General features: G+C 44.1%; 1 protein-coding gene across 5 annotated transcripts in view; it reads left to right on the forward strand.

The window, feature by feature from the left end:
* The window catches only part of GBE1 (1,4-alpha-glucan branching enzyme 1), a 224,084-nt gene that overhangs the window by 83,025 nt on the left and 122,605 nt on the right, over positions 1-18,454 (forward strand). For all 5 annotated transcript variants that reach the window (XM_040338757.1, XM_040338756.1, XM_040338758.1 and 2 more), the window contains 2 exons: positions 5,324-5,449; positions 7,874-8,009. In XM_040338757.1, the coding sequence (XP_040194691.1) occupies positions 5,324-5,449; positions 7,874-8,009 (262 nt within the window). The remainder of the gene's footprint in view (positions 1-5,323; positions 5,450-7,873; positions 8,010-18,454) is intronic.

Below are 18,454 nucleotides of genomic sequence, written 5' to 3' on the forward strand. Positions count from 1 at the left end.
GTTATTGACAGTGCTTTGAACACAGCACACATGCTTTTAAGTGACACTTTTATTGCATATCTATTGGCCAAAGACTTTATATAGGACAGGCAGCACTTTGGTGTTCCAGTCAGATACATATAATGAAAACAATTCTGCCAAATTGTTTGACTATTTGCAGTTAAAATGCAAAACGAATGGAGACCGCGAACCTACCTGGCAAAAGCTCTCCTGACTGGCAGCTGCCTCATCGCACTCGCACATCACGCCACCATTGATTTGGGAACCCAGTTTCCATCTTCTGGACCAGACTAAGATAGCTTCCCAGTCTATTTAACTTTCTCCCCCCATTATATAACTGAGGGTGCTTTTTTCTCTCATATTTTTATTTTTTTATTTTCTCATGTACTTATCAATACGGTCACCTGTTTTGTTTTAGTGATCATTTTGTTATCTTCTATTTTCAGACTTTTTTTTGTCTTATCACTACAATATACATACATACATACACTTCTATGTGAGTTTCTCCCTTTATGGTCCTAGCTTGGATTTAGCTTACAGTAGTCTATAACATCCCGGGTGTAACTGGGACTAGGGTTGTCCCGATACAACTTTTTTAGGACCGAGTACAAGTACCGATACTTTTTTTCATGTACTCGCCGATACCGATTACCGATACTTTTTTTTAAAATGCAGCCATGTCTCCCCCTCAAATGCAGCCACATCTCCCCCAAACGCAGCCATGTCTCCCACCCAAACGCAGCCATATCTCCCCCCGAAACGCAGCCATGTCTCCCCCCCGAAACGCAGCCATGTCTCCCCCCGAAACGCAGCCATGTCTCCCCCCCGAAACGCAGCCATGTCTCCCCCCCGAAACGCAGCCATGTCTCCCCCCCGAAACGCAGCCATGTCTCCCCCCCCCCAAACTGCAGCCATGTCTCCCCCCCCCAAACTGCAGCCATGTCTCCCCCCAAATGCACCGTTGTGTCTCCCAATATCGGCTTTGTGTAGGTCTCCCCCGCCGTCTAGTTGTTCGGCGCTCAGGGAACATAACAGCTTTCATTTGAATAGCTGTGTGTTCCCCGCCGCGCATCGTCATAGCCCCCTCCCCCTTGTCCGGGCACTTTGATAGACCGATCACCCGTCCAATCCCAGACGGGTGTTCTGTCTATCAAGTGCTTGGACAAGGGGGAGGGGCTGTGACGATGCGCGGCGGGGAACATACAGCTATTCAAATGAAAGCTGTTATGTTCCCTGAGCGCCGAACAACTAGACGGTGGCAGCGGCAGCAGTTCTCCTACAGTGGCATGTTATACATACCCGAGGACTGCACTGCTCTCCGCCTCCCTCTCCGCCCCCTCAGTCTTCTCTTCGACCGATCCCCGCCCCCACTCAGAGAAAAAAAAAGTATCGGCCAAGCATCGGGAGCATTTGCGCGAGTACAAGTACTTGTGCAAATGCTCAGTATCGGTCCCGATACCGATACTAGTATCGGGACAACCCTAACTGGGACCCTACTTGAAACCGCTATAACGGCTAACAACCCTTATCCTATATCCCACCAAATCTTTCAGCCCATATCTTTATTGAACCACAACCTTAAACTATTCGCCAAAGTGATAGCAAATAGGATCATCGACCTGCTCCCAACCTTATTTCACTCCATTCAGCATTTACGAAAGAATAACAGACTGCAGACACCACTCGTTGCCTAATCAACATCATTCATCATGCTGAGCATCATAGAGTGCCTTCTCTGCTCCTATCTTTGGATGTAGAGAAAGCATTTGACAGAGTCCACTGGACATATTTGACACTGGCTCCACAAAAATTACTTTTTCATGGTCATATACTTTTTGCGATTACACCTCTGTACTCTCGTCCCTCAGCTCAACTCGGCTATGTTATCTACAACCTTCACTATCACAAATGGCACTAGGCTAGGTTGCCCCCCCCTGTCCCCTCTCATTTCCAATCTCCTAATGGAACCATGAGCCATTTCTGGATTCCTACTTGACCAAAGAGGACACAAAATGAATCTGTTTGCTGTCAACATCATATATATGTTGACCGATCTTGACTCTTCCCTGGCTGAGGAAGAAAACACATTATCTGAATTTAGCTTGGTTTCTTAATATAGAGTGAATAGTCGCATATGTTGTACCTTGGAATGCATCCTGCTACCAAAGCTATTCTTAAAGAATGTTATCCTTATATTTTGAAAGAGAAAAACATGGGAGTGAAACTAACAAAAACCTTGGCCTTTCGGTTTCAGGCTAATTATACCTCTTTTTCCTGCAAAATTTGCAAACTGATCTCTTACCTTTCTAAATTTATACTCTCCTTGTCTGGCAGATTAGCTGCCTTTTTAAAATGCTTAACCACTTAAGACCCGGACCAAAATGCAGCTAAAGGACCTTGCCCCTTTTTGCGATTCGGCACTGCGTCGCTTTAACTGACAATTGCGCGTGCGACGTGTTTTCCAAACAAAATTGGCGTCCTTTTTTTCCCACAAATGGAGATTTCTTTTGGTGGTATTTGATCACCTCTGCGGTTTTTATTTTTTGCGCTATAAACAAAAATAGAGCGACAATTTTGAAAAAATGCAATATTTTTTACTTTTTGCTGTAATAAATATCCCCCAAAAATATAAAAAAACATTTTTTACTCAGTTTAGGCCGATACGTATTCTACATATTTTTGGTAAAAAAAAATCGCAATAAGCGTTTAACGGTTGGTTTGCGCAAAATTGCGGTGATCAGCGTTTTTTTTTTTTTTGTGACTGCGACATTATGGCGGACACTTTGAACAATTTTGACACATTTTTGGGACCATTGTCATTTTCACAGCAAAAAATGCATTTAAAATGCATTGTTTATTGTGAAAATGACAGTTGCAGTTTGGGAGTTTAAAGCGGTTGTAAATAAATGCATAAACATTTTTTTTTTTTTTAAATGCATAAACATTTATTTATTTTTTTCAAACCTGCAAGGCAAAAGGCATAATCAGCTAGTATGCACCGCATACTGGCTGATTATGAAATGCTTGCCTCGGAACGAGGTGAAGAACACTTACCTGGTTCACGCCGAGCGTGATGTCACCTTGCTCTGGCGTGTCTTCTGGGTATCGCCGCTCCAGCGCTGTGATTGGCTGGAGCGGCGATGACGTCACTCCCACGCATGCGCGCGGAAGATTTCATTCCGGCAAGGTCCAGCGGCTGCCGGCCTTTTAGCCGAGGATCCCCGCTGCGCATGCGCCGCTACAATCAGCGACGCATTGCGAGGTGAATATCTGCTAAACCGTACAGGTTTAGGAGATATTCTTTATACCTACAGGAAAGCCTTATTATAGGCTTACCTGTAGGTAAAAGTGAAAAAAGTGGGGTTTACAGCCCGGGGACCGATCGCGGGTCTCCAGCGGCGATCTGGTCCGCTGGTGTCAGAGCTTCGGACCGGGTCGCGGGAGCGCGCCCACGGCTGGGTACTAGTACAGGACGTACCTGTACGTACATGTGCCCAGCCGTGACATTCTGCCGACGTATATGTGCAGGAGGCGGTCCTTAAGTAGTTTAAACTGCTGCAACTACTATACATGTTTAGGCCATTGCTCATCCCAATACTCTTAGTGTACTTCAGAAAATTGCAATCGTTGCTTAGTCGATATGTTTGGCAAAGTAGGAAATCAAGATGCTCTCATACTAAATTTCTCAAACGCAAATCAGTGGGGGGCATGGGGTATGTTGACTTTAGAGACTATTACAATGCCACCCTATTGACACAACTGAAAACATTGTTCACATCCGCCGCCAGGCCTTGGTTGATTGCCCTAACTCACTCATGTGGCATTTATGAGTGCCGGTTTGCTTCTGGCAAGGGATGCCTCCACACAACTCAAGCAGATTGGTCTCAATGGCTTACTTGGTATTAAAATAGCTATGCTGTTGTATGGTGAACACTGGGAGGTTTCAGCCCCTCCTCAAATACGTTTAAGGTCTTTTACTTTACTATGGCTACTGTTATTCTGTATTGTCTTCTCTGTTATTCTCAGGCTGTTTTTTAATGTAACATGTTTAAAGTGTTAAAGGGGTTGTAAAGGTTTGTTTTTTATTTTCTAAATGGGTTCCTTTTAATCTAGTGCATTGTTAGTTCACGTACCTTTCCCTTCAATTTCCCTTTCTAAATGTTTTTTTTTTTTCTTTGTCTGAATTTCTCACCTCCTGTTTCTCCTCAGTAAGCATGCCACCATCATCCGAGCTGTGGTTAGTCAACCAGAACAGCTTACTGAACAGCTTACTGAGGAGAAATGGGAAGAGAGAAATTCAGACAAAGAAACAAAACATTTAGAAGGGAAATCGAAGGAAAAGGTAAGTGAACCAACAATGCACTAGCTTAAAGGAACCTATTTAGAAAATAAAAAACAAACCTTTACAACCCCTTTTAAGGTCTATATACGATTCACATTTAAAGTGATATTAGTCTTGTTTTTTTCTATTTTGTTTAACAATAATAAACATGCTATACTTACCTGCTCTGTGCAGTGGTTTTCTACAGAGCAGCCCAGATCCTCCTCTTCTCAGGTCCGCTTTCTGGCACTCCTTGCCTATCCCTTCTGCTGAGTGTCCCCACAGCAAGCAGCTTGCTATGGTAGCACCCGAGCCTAACCGCTGCTCTGTATCCATTCAGACACAGAGCCACAGCTCCACTCTGGATTGATATGATCAGGCAGCTGGGAAGCCACCTGATTGCTTTCAAACACCCCTGGTAAGGGCCGCCTCCCCGCACATTTGCCCCTGCCATGCAATCCTGAGTTTGGCGCACCCGGAACCAGCATGGTGGGTGTCGCCTGGTAGAGGGGAGGGAGCCAAGTGAACTCCTTGCCTTCTCTATCTCTCCTTGCTGACTTGAAAGCGACAATGAAACATGACTTCCTGATCCCTGTGTAATTTTTCCCCAGACATACAGGCAAGAATCTAATGCAGTGCGACCTGCAAAAAAATATGTAAACTGTCTTTGGAGATTTTATGCAGTCTTCAGGGCTAAAATGATTTTTATACATGTGTACAAAACGCAAAAAATGGTTTTGACAGCAAAAGGGGTTAAATTAATAAATAAAAGCTGATAATTGACAGTGTACCCCGTCAGTGATATGTTGAAAAACAGGTGTACTGGCAGGATCACCAGATGAAAATAAATTAAATAAAACAAAAAAAAATGCAGCCGCCACATACAGGTATTGGTAAGCTGCAATATAATAAATGTTTGCTTCTGGGTTTAATACTGCTTTAATGAACATGTACAGTCAAAATATTTAACACATTTAAATGTTTTTTTTAAATTTATTTCAGGTAGTAATCAAGACCAAATCGGGAGAGGTTATTTACCGTATCTCACCGTGGGCAAAATATGTGTGTCAAGAAGAAAAAAGCGTCGTCTATGACTGGGTACATTGGGAACCAGCAAATCCTTACAAAGTAAGACTCTTTCTAAATATTTAAGTATGTAATATGCCAGACAGTTAAAACAATATTAACAATGTTAAAACAATGTTAACCAGTGAATCTGTATAAATAATGGTGGCTGGGTGAAGGGGCTGTTGAAAACACCTACAGTATATAGCAGTTTTGTGACTTCTTTCAGTGTCTGGTTAAAGCTTGTAGGAGGAGTTTTCATTCCACTCTGACTATCTAATGAGGCTAGAGGACCCCTGACCCTCTGTCTGGACAGTGCTGATTGGCCCTGTGCTGATCACATGCATCTGTCCAAAAAAAAAAGAAAACAACTCTCTAGCAATACACATCAAACTGGGCATGTGCAGAGTGACTCCAAAGGCTCTGTATGTCTCTACCAGCTTTGCACATCTAGAGTGACATTTTTGCCCTTTCATTCTTTGCAAAATAGCTCAAGCTCTGTCAGATTCAATGGCGAGCATTTGTCAACAGCAATTTTCAAGTCTTGCCCTGGCCATTGGTTGTCGGGGTCTGCAGGTGGGGGGCTTATCAGAATCCGGCAGCCCCCTTTAATAAGGGGGCTCCCAGATACCGGCCCCCCACCCTGGGTAAATGAGTATGTGGTACATCGTACCCCTACCCATTCACCTGGAGGAAAAGTGTCAAAAAATAAACACACAGCACAGGTTTTTAAAATCATTTATTAGTCAGCTCCGGAGGTCTTCTTCTGACTTCGGGGGTTGACTTTCGTCTTCTCCGCTCTTTTTTTCTTCTGCTCTCCGGTGTCGTCTCCACGCTCCCCGTTTCTTCCCCCGCTCTCTGGTGCCTTCTTCGGGGCTGGTCGCCGCTATCTTCTTTGAAGCTCTTTTACTAGCAGCGGGCAGCCCGGTCTTCCTCGTCGCCTTCTTCCCTCTTTCTTTTCTTCCCGCTCCCTCCCGCTGTAATGCCGGGTGTGCGGTGCCCAACGATTTATATAGGCCTCTTATGACGTCACAGTCCCAGCATGCTCCGGTGTCCTATATAAATCGTTGCACACAAAATTAACCAGGAAAGAAGAGAAAATTAGAGAAAAGATAGCTGGTATAAAGAACCTAACTACTAATCAAATATATACTGTCAGTGTTACAAAAATGCAAATTTTCATTGAACAAATTAAATAATATTTAGACACAAAATTCTATATGTTCAAGCAACCCTCCACCACCATAAAATTAGATAACATTGTCTAAACACATTAAACAGCTATCTAGACGCCACTCATAAGTCCACACCACTTCATAAATGAAACTAAACAAATGTAGTTCATATCCCATATAGAAAATGCTTTCATCAAGAAACTAACCAATTATGAATGGAATATATTCTCCTATAATGTAATTCCAATAAAATAGGATAGCCTGAAAAACATATATAAATAAAGGATCGGCGGTTACATGTGATTGATTTGTTTATATAAGCAGTTGGGAAATTGAAGGTAGGGGCTGATGTAGCAATTATAGGGGGCAAGATTATGTAGAAGTCAAAATAGCTTATTAGCAATTATTAATTGATAGCATGTAATATGGAAGGTATAAGTATTGGCGGTGCTCTTATGTTTAATGTATTGGAAGATTAATGTTGGATGAGAAGCTTGCACATCTGAACGAATGCTGCGGGTGGAACAATTCTTAATGCAACCCTGAATATGCGCTTAGAAAAAGCTACTTGTCACTTGTTTAGAAAGATGTGAGTGCATACCCTAGAGCAGTGGTTCTCAAGTGCCGTGACCCCTTGATAAAATTTCCCAAGTTGTGGGGACCCCTAACGGTGGAATTTTCATAGCGTGGGTTGTCAGCACCTATGACCAGACAAGTAATTTGTGCCCCTAACCCACGAACATTTAGGGCTCCCCAAGTCCCTTACACTTGTACAGTATTAAAACCCCTTCTGGTACATTTTAGGAGTGCTGGCGGGGAGTTCTGATCGGCCAACTTAGGTGCTCTCATCTGCTGATCTGAGAACTGTAGTGGGTACTTTAAATGGCAACTCTAATCACAGGTAATGTTACTCACTGTGTCTCCAGCTCTGTAGCGTCTCGCAGCAGTAACACCTATGCCAAAATCAGGAGATGGGGTCTCCTCCGGCCCCTCCCACTTCACATTCCTCACCAGTCAGCAGACCTCTAGTCTCTGCCCCACAGACTTGCTGTGAACTGAATGGGCGGCCACAGGCTCCAAAGACAGCCCTGCTGGATGGCTGCGAAAAGGCTGAGAGTGCTGCAGGCTTCAGGAACAGCCCAGGATTCGGTGACCCCTGGCAAATTGTCATTTGACCCCCTGAGGGGGTCCCGACCCCCAGGTTGAGAACCACTGTCCTTGAGTAATTCATACAATGTATATGCTTTAACCTGGAAGGTGTTTTTGTATCACAATTATTTTCATGGTAACCACATAATATTTTTTATTTTAGCATCAACATGAACATCCACAAAGACCAAAAAGCGTCCGCATATATGAGTCACATGTTGGAATTGCATCTGCAGAAGGAAAGGTCGCATCGTATAAAAATTTCACCCATAATGTCCTGCCCAAAATAAAAGATCTGGGTAAGTTACATTAATAATTGTCTGTGTAGTTCCCTGTAGGTTGTCACGTTTTGCTTTGGGATCAATATATGTCCCCTTTTCAAACCTAGATTTCACTTTGCAACCTAAATTTCATCTTTTGTCATTTTCTCCTCGAAAATGCTCTAAGCTTGAAAATATAGCCTATAGGCTCATGGGAAATGATGCATTTAGTTTGAGACATTTGTATTCCTTTAGCAACTAAGAGAGCAACGTTCTTTTAAAAAATACATTTATTTTTGTCTGAAAGTTTAGTAGACCACATATTGCTATAAGCCATTTATATTAGTAGAAGAAGGCCTTTATTGTCATTGTAAGAGTAAAATATACAACAAAAATACAGTAGCACTCCTCTCATTGAAACAATGCCTAATGCCGCGTACACACAATCGTTTTTTGTGATAAAATAAAACAACGTTTTATATCATGAAACAAAACAACGTTTTTCAAACTTCATTTTAAAAAACGACGTTGCCTACACACCATCGTTTTTTCAAAATGCTCTAGAAAAGCGCAGTTACGTTCAGCATGTATGACGGCAATCTGTTCCATTCAAGCTTGCGTCATAACTTGCTTCTGAGCATGTGCGGGTTTAAAAACGTTGTTTTAAACGTCGTTTTACCCACACACTATCATTTTAAATGACACAAAAACAACGTTTTGAAAAACGACATAAAAAATTGAAGCATGCTCAAATTTTTTTTTGTAGTTTTTCAGAAGACATAAAACGACGTTTTCCCCACACACGGTCATTTTAAATGACGTTTTTAAAAATGTCGTTTTTTTTCATCACAAAAAACGACCGTGTGTACGCGGCATTACACACGAATAAACAACATTTCATTTAAAAAATAAAAAGTAAGTTAAACATCCGTACCATTAAAATGTGGTGAAACAGTTCAGTACTGGTATATACCGTATTTATCGCGGTATAACGCTCTCCCGCGCACCCCTAAAGTTGCCCCCCAAATTCCTGTAAAAAAAAGTTATATGATTTTATTACTTACAGTTTTGGTGTCTTCCCATCGTCCGGTCCGGCGTCCGTCTCCGGCCTCGATGGTGTCCTCCCGGCTTCTCCAGCGCGCGCCTCAAGTCGAGTCCCCATTTCCCGTGCTCAGTTCGAACGCCTCCGCCGACATATACCGAGTGCAGTACACTCGGGTACATTCGGCAAGGCTCAACGTCGCTCGCGCTCACGCTCTGTGACGTTTATGCGTGAGCACGAGCGAAGCTGAGACTAGCCGAATGTACCCGACTGTACTGCACTCGGTATATGTCGGTGCAGGATTTCAAACTGAGTGCGGGAAGCGGCTATCGGCGTATATCGCGCACCCACGATTTTCCCCTTATTTTAAGGGGAAAATAGTGCGCGATATACGCCGATAAATACGGTAATTGCATTGTTGATTTTTACAATATCTGCTGTTATAAAGTTTTTTTTTTTTTTTTTTTTTCTTGGTCCCATTTTATTTTTGTGATTCTCCAACAACAGAATTTTATAAATTAGGACTTAATATTCAGATTCGCACATAAGCCCAGTTATGTAATATATAGTAAAGCTCTGTTGATGAAACGCCATTCTCACTATCACATTTTTCTTCAATGTGAACAATGTTGAATCATTAAAACACACTTTTCATAAACACTGTAAAGATAACTGCAGTATGTTCACGCTTCTCCATGATCAATAGGACAGGATGTTCAGAATTTCAGAGGAGGGAAAAAACAGAATTTATTACTGTGCTCTTAATAACCTGAAGGTTATCCTTTAGTGATATTAATCATTTGCTGTCTGTTTGAAGGGGGATCTCTTTTTCTGACATTAAAGTTTGACTTGAGAAGGATTTGTTCGAACTTCTGTGGATTTATCACTTAACTATTTTCCCTTCAGGTTTCCTTCATTTCGAATCAAAGAATGGCAGTTTAACTAAGTGACAAAAAGTGGGGAGGGAGTTTTTTTTTTTTACAAACTATTTTCTTTTTGTATTGAATTAGGTGTTTTCTTTTTTTTCTCAAAGAGATCTACACTGGCTTTTATGTCTGTTCATTTTAAGAGCTTCCTTGTGGGAGTAGAATATGATAAGGAATATGTAAATGATTAAAGATATAAGTTGGAAACGTATTTACGGGGAAAAAAAGCAGTGGTTAAGCATAAGGCACAGTACAAAACAATCAATTACTTCCGCTTGCTTTCATGATCTACCTTGCAAATATCAAAAGTGCAAGTGAAGTTCAGGACATGCAGATGGGCATAGTTAGTATTCAGAAGTCAAACTGGTTTTTGTATTTGCATTTTTGCTCATTTTTCCTTCTTATTAAAATAGAAAAATGCTACATTTGTTGGTCTTTTGGACATCTCAAAGTGACCTTTTCCCATCATTTACATGAAGGTCATTATCATTAAAATATTAAGCTGGCTTTAATGTTAGTCTGCTGCTTGCATTTCTATTTACATTCTAATGAAAAATATAGATTTGAGGCGGGTGTATTTTTTTGGGTAGAAGTTTTTTTGACCTGCTTATGCCACAGAATTCTGAATATATGTGGTGGAATTGCCTAGAGAAAATGGAATTCTTTAGGCAATATATATATGTTTTTTACATTAAAGTAAAACTGTGGCCTCTAATTAAAATAAGTGGTACAGCACTTAATTACAAGGGCCCAATCACATCAGAACACAGTGTGCTGCAATAAACACACTGTGACCCATTTTATTAAAATACATAGACTGAACTGCAAGTTAGAACGTTTGTAAAGGTTTATTTTTTTTTATTATTAAAATGACAAACATATTATATTTACCCGCTTTCTCCAATGGAATAACGAATACCCAGAGGGCAGAAAGATTGAGTTTTGAGGTACAGAAAATTTTGATCAACATCAAATTATCAAAAAATAGGCATTTTTTGTTATATTACATAGACAATATAAAATTACTATTACTTCAGCTTCATCCAATGGTTTTACTTGGCTGTGCTGTATTTGTACCCCCATTGCTGTGGGGATTGTCGTTTTTAGGGGCGGGGCAGTGTAGGGTTTGGGTGGGGGAACTGGTGGCGAGTAACTCTTAACACCTGGCTAGTAGCTCAGGCCGTGAAATTTTGAGCCGTGTGTGTGTGTGTGTGTGTGTGTGTGTGTATATGTATGTGTATATGTATATATGTATATATATATATATATATATATATATATACATACATACATACATACATACATACATACATACATACATACATACATACATACACGTGTGTGTGTGTATATATATATATATATGTGTGTGTGTGTGTGTGTATGTACCGTATTTTCCGGCGTATAAGACGACTGGGTGTATAAGACCCCCTAATTTTCCAGGAAAAATTTTGATTTTGGGATATACTCCCTGTATAAGACTACCCCCTTCTTACTAGTCTTTCTGGAAGCTGAGGGGTAGCCAGAACCGCTGACAGAAACAGGCTTTTCAAATCTCACTGTGTCATTACATTACATTCCTCACTGTGTCATTACATTACATGCCCCGACTGTGCCATTACATTCCTCACTGTGTGCCATTACATTACATGCCCAGACTGTGCCATTACATTACTCACTGTGCCATTACATTACTCACTGTGTCATTACATTCCTCACTGTGTCATTACATTACATGCCCCGACTGTGCCATTACATTCCTCACTGTGCCATTACATTACATGCCCCCACATTGCCATCACTTGCCCCTCACTTGCCTCTCACTGTGCCATAACTTGCCCCTCACTTGCCTCTCACTGTGTCATCACTTGCCCCCACTGTGCCTGAACTTGTTGCCCCCCAGTGCAATAACCGCAAACACTCACTTTTTTTTCCAGCGGTGACAGTCTCCATGCTGCGAGCGTGAGCATCAATGATTTGAAAGCCGCGCCTTCTCTTCAGAGTGTTCTGTGATAGGCGGAACACAAATTTTCCCAGCAGCGCCTCTGTTCTGTTTTCCGCCTATCACGGACGTCTTCTCATCTCGTCAGAGGATGAGAAGGCATCTGTGATGGGAGGAACACAGAACAGAGGCGCTGCTGGGAAGATTTGTGTTCCTCCTATCACAGAACACTGAAGAGAAGGCGCGGCTTTGAAATCATTCACGCTCGCGCTCGCAGCATGGGAGACTGTCGCCGCTGGAAAAAAAAGTGAGTACTGAGACCGTACCTGGCGTATAAGACGACCCCCGACTTTGGATGCATGTTCTTGCATCCAGAAAGTTGTCTTATACGCCGGAAAATATGGTATGTGTGTGTGTGTGTGTGTGTGTGTGTATATGTGTATATATATATATATATATATATATATATATTTTAATCGACTAATTTCGATTAATTATAACGCACATACAGATCCAACTACTTTTAGCTGATCTCCTTGCAGGCTGATTCCCAGTGCAGCTACCAACCACTGGAAAAATGGATGGCATACAAAAAACACACAAAGGCAGCGCTCGATGGGAATAGCATTAAAACTTTTATAGTCTTCAATTAGGTAACCAAATAAATATTGCACTGGAGATAAAATCGATGTAGCTACATAAACTGTAAAAATGGAGTAATACCAAACGGTACCAAAAGCAGTCATAAAAACCTGTAGCTAAGTAAGATACTGGTATAAAAATGTGTACAACGATACCACTGCTAAATCCAGATGAGGAGAGGTTAACATCAGTCCGTCGGCATGTAGATGTCCCATGAAGGGAACTATCACAACTCCCAGTGGATGGTTGTAGAATCCCAGGTTGATAGAGGGAAGTGATAGAGGGAAGTGTAACAGCCCTTGCGTGTGGCAGATAGGAAGGTCCCGCCGGCATGCAGATATGAAGGCACAGCAAAGGAGCCCTTCAGATGGACACGGCAAGCCCCGCCGGTGTCCGTGACGTTACTGGATCTCCGACGGAACTCCCTGAAGGCCCAGAAGCCGGCGGAGAGGGGAGTACCAAATCAAAAGAATTCTAATCGATCAAAAAGATTTTGATCGATCCAAAAAATTAAAGATTAATCGATTAATTAAAAGTTATTTTTGCACAGCCCTAATATATATATATATATATATATATATATATATATATATATATATATATATATATATATATATATATATATATATATATATATATATATACACATACATACATACATACATACATACATACATACATACATACATACATACATACATACATACATACATACATACATACAAACACTTTTTGGACTTAAACTTAAATTTGATTATGCTTATCATACAGTGCAGGTCCCAGAAATCGATTCATAAACTATAGATTGTATGCCACTACCTGTAAGTGATTGTATACTGGCAAAGCTTTGCTGGATCTACCTCCTAGTGTCCCCATATAACCCTGAACACTTTATGAGGCTCCCATTTTTTGTTAGTCCTTAGGTGATAGATGCCTTTTCCTCTACTTGTTCACCAGACTTATTTACCTCCTTTGACTGACACTTCTATTAAGATCTAACTGCTTCCAGTGGCCATACCTTGACCCTGCAGCAGCGGGGCCGGCCTGTTATGTTTGCTTTGGGCACTGCATCCTGTGCCTGTTTTTTACCGTGGCACATGATGCAGTAAGTATATTGACCTGCAGGGTACTATACAGGCCCAGGGTCGTGGTCTGTTTCTATGACACCCAGACCTTAAAGACCCCCTTGAGGTTGTGCCTGCTGTGACAGGTAAAGCCTGGGTCTCTAAAAGGACATGATCATTCTGGTTACTGGCTTAAATGTTTTGATGACTCTATAGTATACACTAGATCCTTATCCTAGAAGACATACCATAGTATCATGCACTCAAGAGGTTTATAAGAGGGACTTACACTCTAAGGCTGCATTCACACCTCCGCGACAAGGTACGCCGCGTACGCGGCGTATTTTGCCGCGAGTGTGTAACTTTTTTTTTTTTATTAACAAAGCCTTCCCATTGCTTTGTATGGCCGAACGCCAATGCCGCCTGGAAAAAAAGGGTCCGGGACTTTTTTTTAGGCGGCAGGCGTCTATGAGATGTGAACCATCTCATAGACGGCAATGGGATTTTCCCCCCTCCAGCGGCACGAGTGTCCGGCGTCGGGCGTTTTGTCGCGGAGGTGTGAATGGGGCCTAAGTTATTATTATTATTTTTTTTGTCTCACTGTTTAACCTATTGGGTAACATTATTATAGCGTTTACACATTCCAATTTTGCAATCTTTTTTCCATCTCCTTGCTGGAAGTCTCATTCTGGGTAGTGACGTAATGCTTTTAGGACTGCTAGCTACACACTCCAGCTGCCATTTTTGGCCAACAACACAAGCTGATAGGTTGCCACCCCAACTGTTGCCAGATTCTTCATAGACACAGCCATCGAAATTCGCTTGGCACCTGGGTTGCCTAAGTTTACTCATATTGGACTAGCTGAACCTCCATGATATTCATGTCCAGCACTGCGCAGGAGAGGATTATAGATGCTTGGAATTGAGAATATGCTGTAAAGACCACATTGATTCCATCGTAGGCCCTGGTGAAACTTCAAGTTTCTGTCAAGTCGATTGCTAATCCCTCATTCTGGAGAACCTGACACCACTCCATCCCTATACTCCGGCTCCTTTAAATGGCACAAAACATGCGACTGGTCTGACAGACACAGAATTTACTGCCACTAGATTTCATTTATTCTAGAGGCCATCACCACTTCTGGAATCAGCGGGTGGGGGGGGGGCTTATTGGCCACAAACGTTCTTCTGCCTCTCCTCCCCCAACTATATACAAGGACTAAAATTGTTTGATGCACTTGCTGTGGCAGAGAACAAGGGGGATATGAATATTTTGGCAGAAGCCGCTCATGATTTTTCCTCACCACAATTTAGAGAAGCTTCTTCCTTAGCTTCTCATTATAATGCTGTCTACTGTGTACTGATAATATGGATGTTCTCTACACTGACCATTCTATGCTTTGTGTTGGCTGTCCCCTTACCTCTTCATTCTTGTAGATTAACCCCCCCCCCCCCCCCGCTCTGTAGTCTCTGGTAAGACAATTCCATCTAGTGGTCTGATAGGGAACCTCATTCTGAGTCTTCTATTCATTCCTCATTCTTTACATCCCGCTGCCTGATCTTCCACTTCTGGACAGGGTAGTCTGCAATCTGGTTCTTTTTTTGCTACAGTAGGTGTTTGTGATATTGTGCTTTTAGCAGGACAGCGTCGCGCTGATACTCGGCGACAGGGTGCCGAGATCTCGCCGACATCTCACACTCACTGGAATAGTGACAGCACATCCCAGCAAGCGCGTCATAGAAGCGACGGGAGATCCGACTTGGATTCCCGCCAATTCTACACGTGTGCGGCGTTTGTTATGAATCCTGAGGGGGAAGTCCCCGCCGGATTTTAAATAAAAATCCGGCATGGGTCCCCCCCTCAGGAGCATACCGGGCCCTTAGGTCTGTTATGGGTTGTAAGGAGAGCCCCCCTACGCCGAAAAAAACGGCGTAGGGGGTCCCCCTACAATCCATACCAGACCCGTATCCAAAGCACGCTACCCGGCCAGCCAGGAAGGGAGTGGGGATGAGCGAGCGCCCCCCCCCCTCCTGAGCCGTACCAGGCTGCATGCCCTCAACATGGGGGGGTTGGGTGCTCTGGGGCAGGGGGGCGCACTGCGGCCCCCCACCTCAGAGCACCCTGTCCCCATGTTGATGAGGACAGGGCCCCTTCCCGACAACCCTGGCCGTTGGTTGTCGGGGTATGCGGGCGGGAGGCTTATCGGAATCTGGGAGCCCCCTTTAATAAGGGGGCCCCCAGATACCGGCCCCCCCCACCCTAAGTGAATGAGTATGGGGTACATCGTACCCCTACCCATTCACCTACAAGAAAAGTGGTAAAAACACAAATAAACCACACAGTGTATTAAAATATTTTATTTTTCTGCTCCGGAGGCCGCCCCCTGTCTTCTTTATTAGCTCTTTTACCAGGGGGGGCTTCTTCTTTGACGTCTTCGGGTGGGTGGGGGCCGCCGTCTGGTTCTCTTCCACCGCCGGGGGGGGTGGCTTTTAAAAAAGCCCCCACCCCCCCGGCGTCTTCGGCGGGGCTCTTCTTCTTCCGCTATCCCGACGGGTCTTCTCCGCTATCCGGGGGGTCTCGCCGCTCTCCGCTGTTGACTCGTCGCACCCCGGTTCTTCGTCTCGCAGTCCGGTCCCTTCTTCCGTGCTGTACGTCTTCTTCCGCGCTGTGACGTCATGTTCTTCACTTCTCTTCTCCTCCCGATGTTGACTCGCCGGTCCTCCTCGCTGAAATGACGGATGCGCGCCTTGCATCGGACCTATATAGGCCTCACAGTCCCATCATGCTCTGTACCTACCCATGTGATACCTACCACGTGGTAGGTATCACATGGGTAGGTACAGAGCATGATGGGACTGTGAGGCCTATATAGGTCCGATGCAAGGCGCGCATCCGTCATTTCAGCGAGGAGGACCGGCGAGTCAACATCGGGAGGAGAAGAGAAGTGAAGAACATGACGTCACAGCGCGGAAGAAGACGTACAGCACGGAAGAAGGGACCGGACTGCGAGACGAAGAACCGGGGTGCGACGAGTCAACAGCGGAGAGCGGCGAGACCCCCCGGATAGCGGAGAAGACCCGTCGGGATAGCGGAAGAAGAAGAGCCCCGCCGAAGACGCCGGGGGGGTGGGGGCTTTTTTAAAAGCCACCCCCCCCGGCGGTGGAAGAGAACCAGACGGCGGCCCCCACCCACCCGAAGACGTCAAAGAAGAAGCCCCCCCTGGTAAAAGAGCTAATAAAGAAGACAGGGGGCGGCCTCCGGAGCAGAAAAATAAAATATTTTAATACACTGTGTGGTTTATTTGTGTTTTTACCACTTTTCTTGTAGGTGAATGGGTAGGGGTACGATGTACCCCATACTCATTCACTTAGGGTGGGGGGGCCGGTATCTGGGGGCCCCCTTATTAAAGGGGGCTCCCAGATTCCGATAAGCCTCCCGCCCGCATACCCCGACAACCAACGGCCAGGGTTGTCGGGAAGGGGCCCTGTCCTCATCAACATGGGGACAGGGTGCTCTGAGGTGGGGGGCCGCAGTGCGCCCCCCTGCCCCAGAGCACCCAACCCCCCCATGTTGAGGGCATGCAGCCTGGTACGGCTCAGGAGGGGGGGGGGGGGGCGCTCGCTCGTCCCCACTCCCTTCCTGGCTGGCCGGGTAGCGTGCTTTGGATACGGGTCTGGTATGGATTGTAGGGGGACCCCCTACGCCGTTTTTTCCGGCGTAGGGGGGCTCTCCTTACAACCCATAACAGACCTAAGGGCCCGGTATGCTCCTGAGGGGGGGACCCATGCCGGATTTTTATTTAAAATCCGGCGGGGACTTCCCCCTCAGGATTCATAACAAACGCCGCACGCGTGTAGAATTGGCGGGAATCCAAGTCGGATCTCCCGTCGCTTCTATGACGGCTCTGTCTCCATCGCGGCAAGCCAGCTCGGCGCTGGCTCCCGCGATGGGGCTCGTAGGTGCTCAATCTCGCCGAGAAAGAGAGCGAGATTGACACAAAATCGGGTTCACCTACTGTACCCTAATTTGTCTTCTTTTCTTTTGGGAATTTATATTCTTTCTCTGCCATGTCCTCCCAAATGGTACAGCATTTGTTCTTGTTTGTTTGATCCACCTAGAGGTTAGGGGTCAGACATGACTTTTATGGCTACGTGCCAAGTCTCCCTTAGGTGATGCACCCTTTTCTCTTAATTCCTTACACCAGGGGTTGACAAATTTGTTCGGAATCTAGGAGCCAGCTAAAAAAGTTAGGAGCCAGAAAACGCACCCCGTCCCAACGAGCTTGCGCGCAGAAGCGAACACATACGTGAGCAGCGCCCGCATATGTAAACGGTGTTCAAACACAATTTTGAAGCGTGACATGTTGGGTATGAATTTACTCGGCGTAACATTATCTTTCATAATATTAAAAAAAATGGGGATAACTTTACTGTTGTCTTATTTTTTTAATAAAAAAAAAATGTAATTTTTTCCCAAAAAAGTGCGCTTGTAAGACCGCTGCGCAAATACGGCGTGACAGAAAGTATTGCAACGATCGCCATTTTATTCTCTAGGGTGTTAGGATAAAAAATATATATAATGTTTGGGGGTTCTAATTAGAGGGAAGAATATGGCAGTGAAAATAGTGAAAAATTACATTAGAATTTCTGTTTAACTTGTAATGCTTAACTTGTAATACCAACGGCCACCACCAGATGGCGCCAGCTCACATCTGGTGGTAATAACTTGTAATACCAACGGCTCACCACCAGATGGAACCAGCTCACAAAGCCACCTTCCAAGCCAAGTCGCCAGGACACTATTTCTAGTCGCCATGGCGACCTGGCGCCCGGGATTTGTCGATCCCTGCCTTACACTCTGCTTGCAC

The sequence above is a fragment of the Rana temporaria genome, chromosome 2 (assembly GCF_905171775.1).
Source record: "Rana temporaria chromosome 2, aRanTem1.1, whole genome shotgun sequence".
Taxonomy (NCBI): domain Eukaryota; kingdom Metazoa; phylum Chordata; class Amphibia; order Anura; family Ranidae; genus Rana; species Rana temporaria.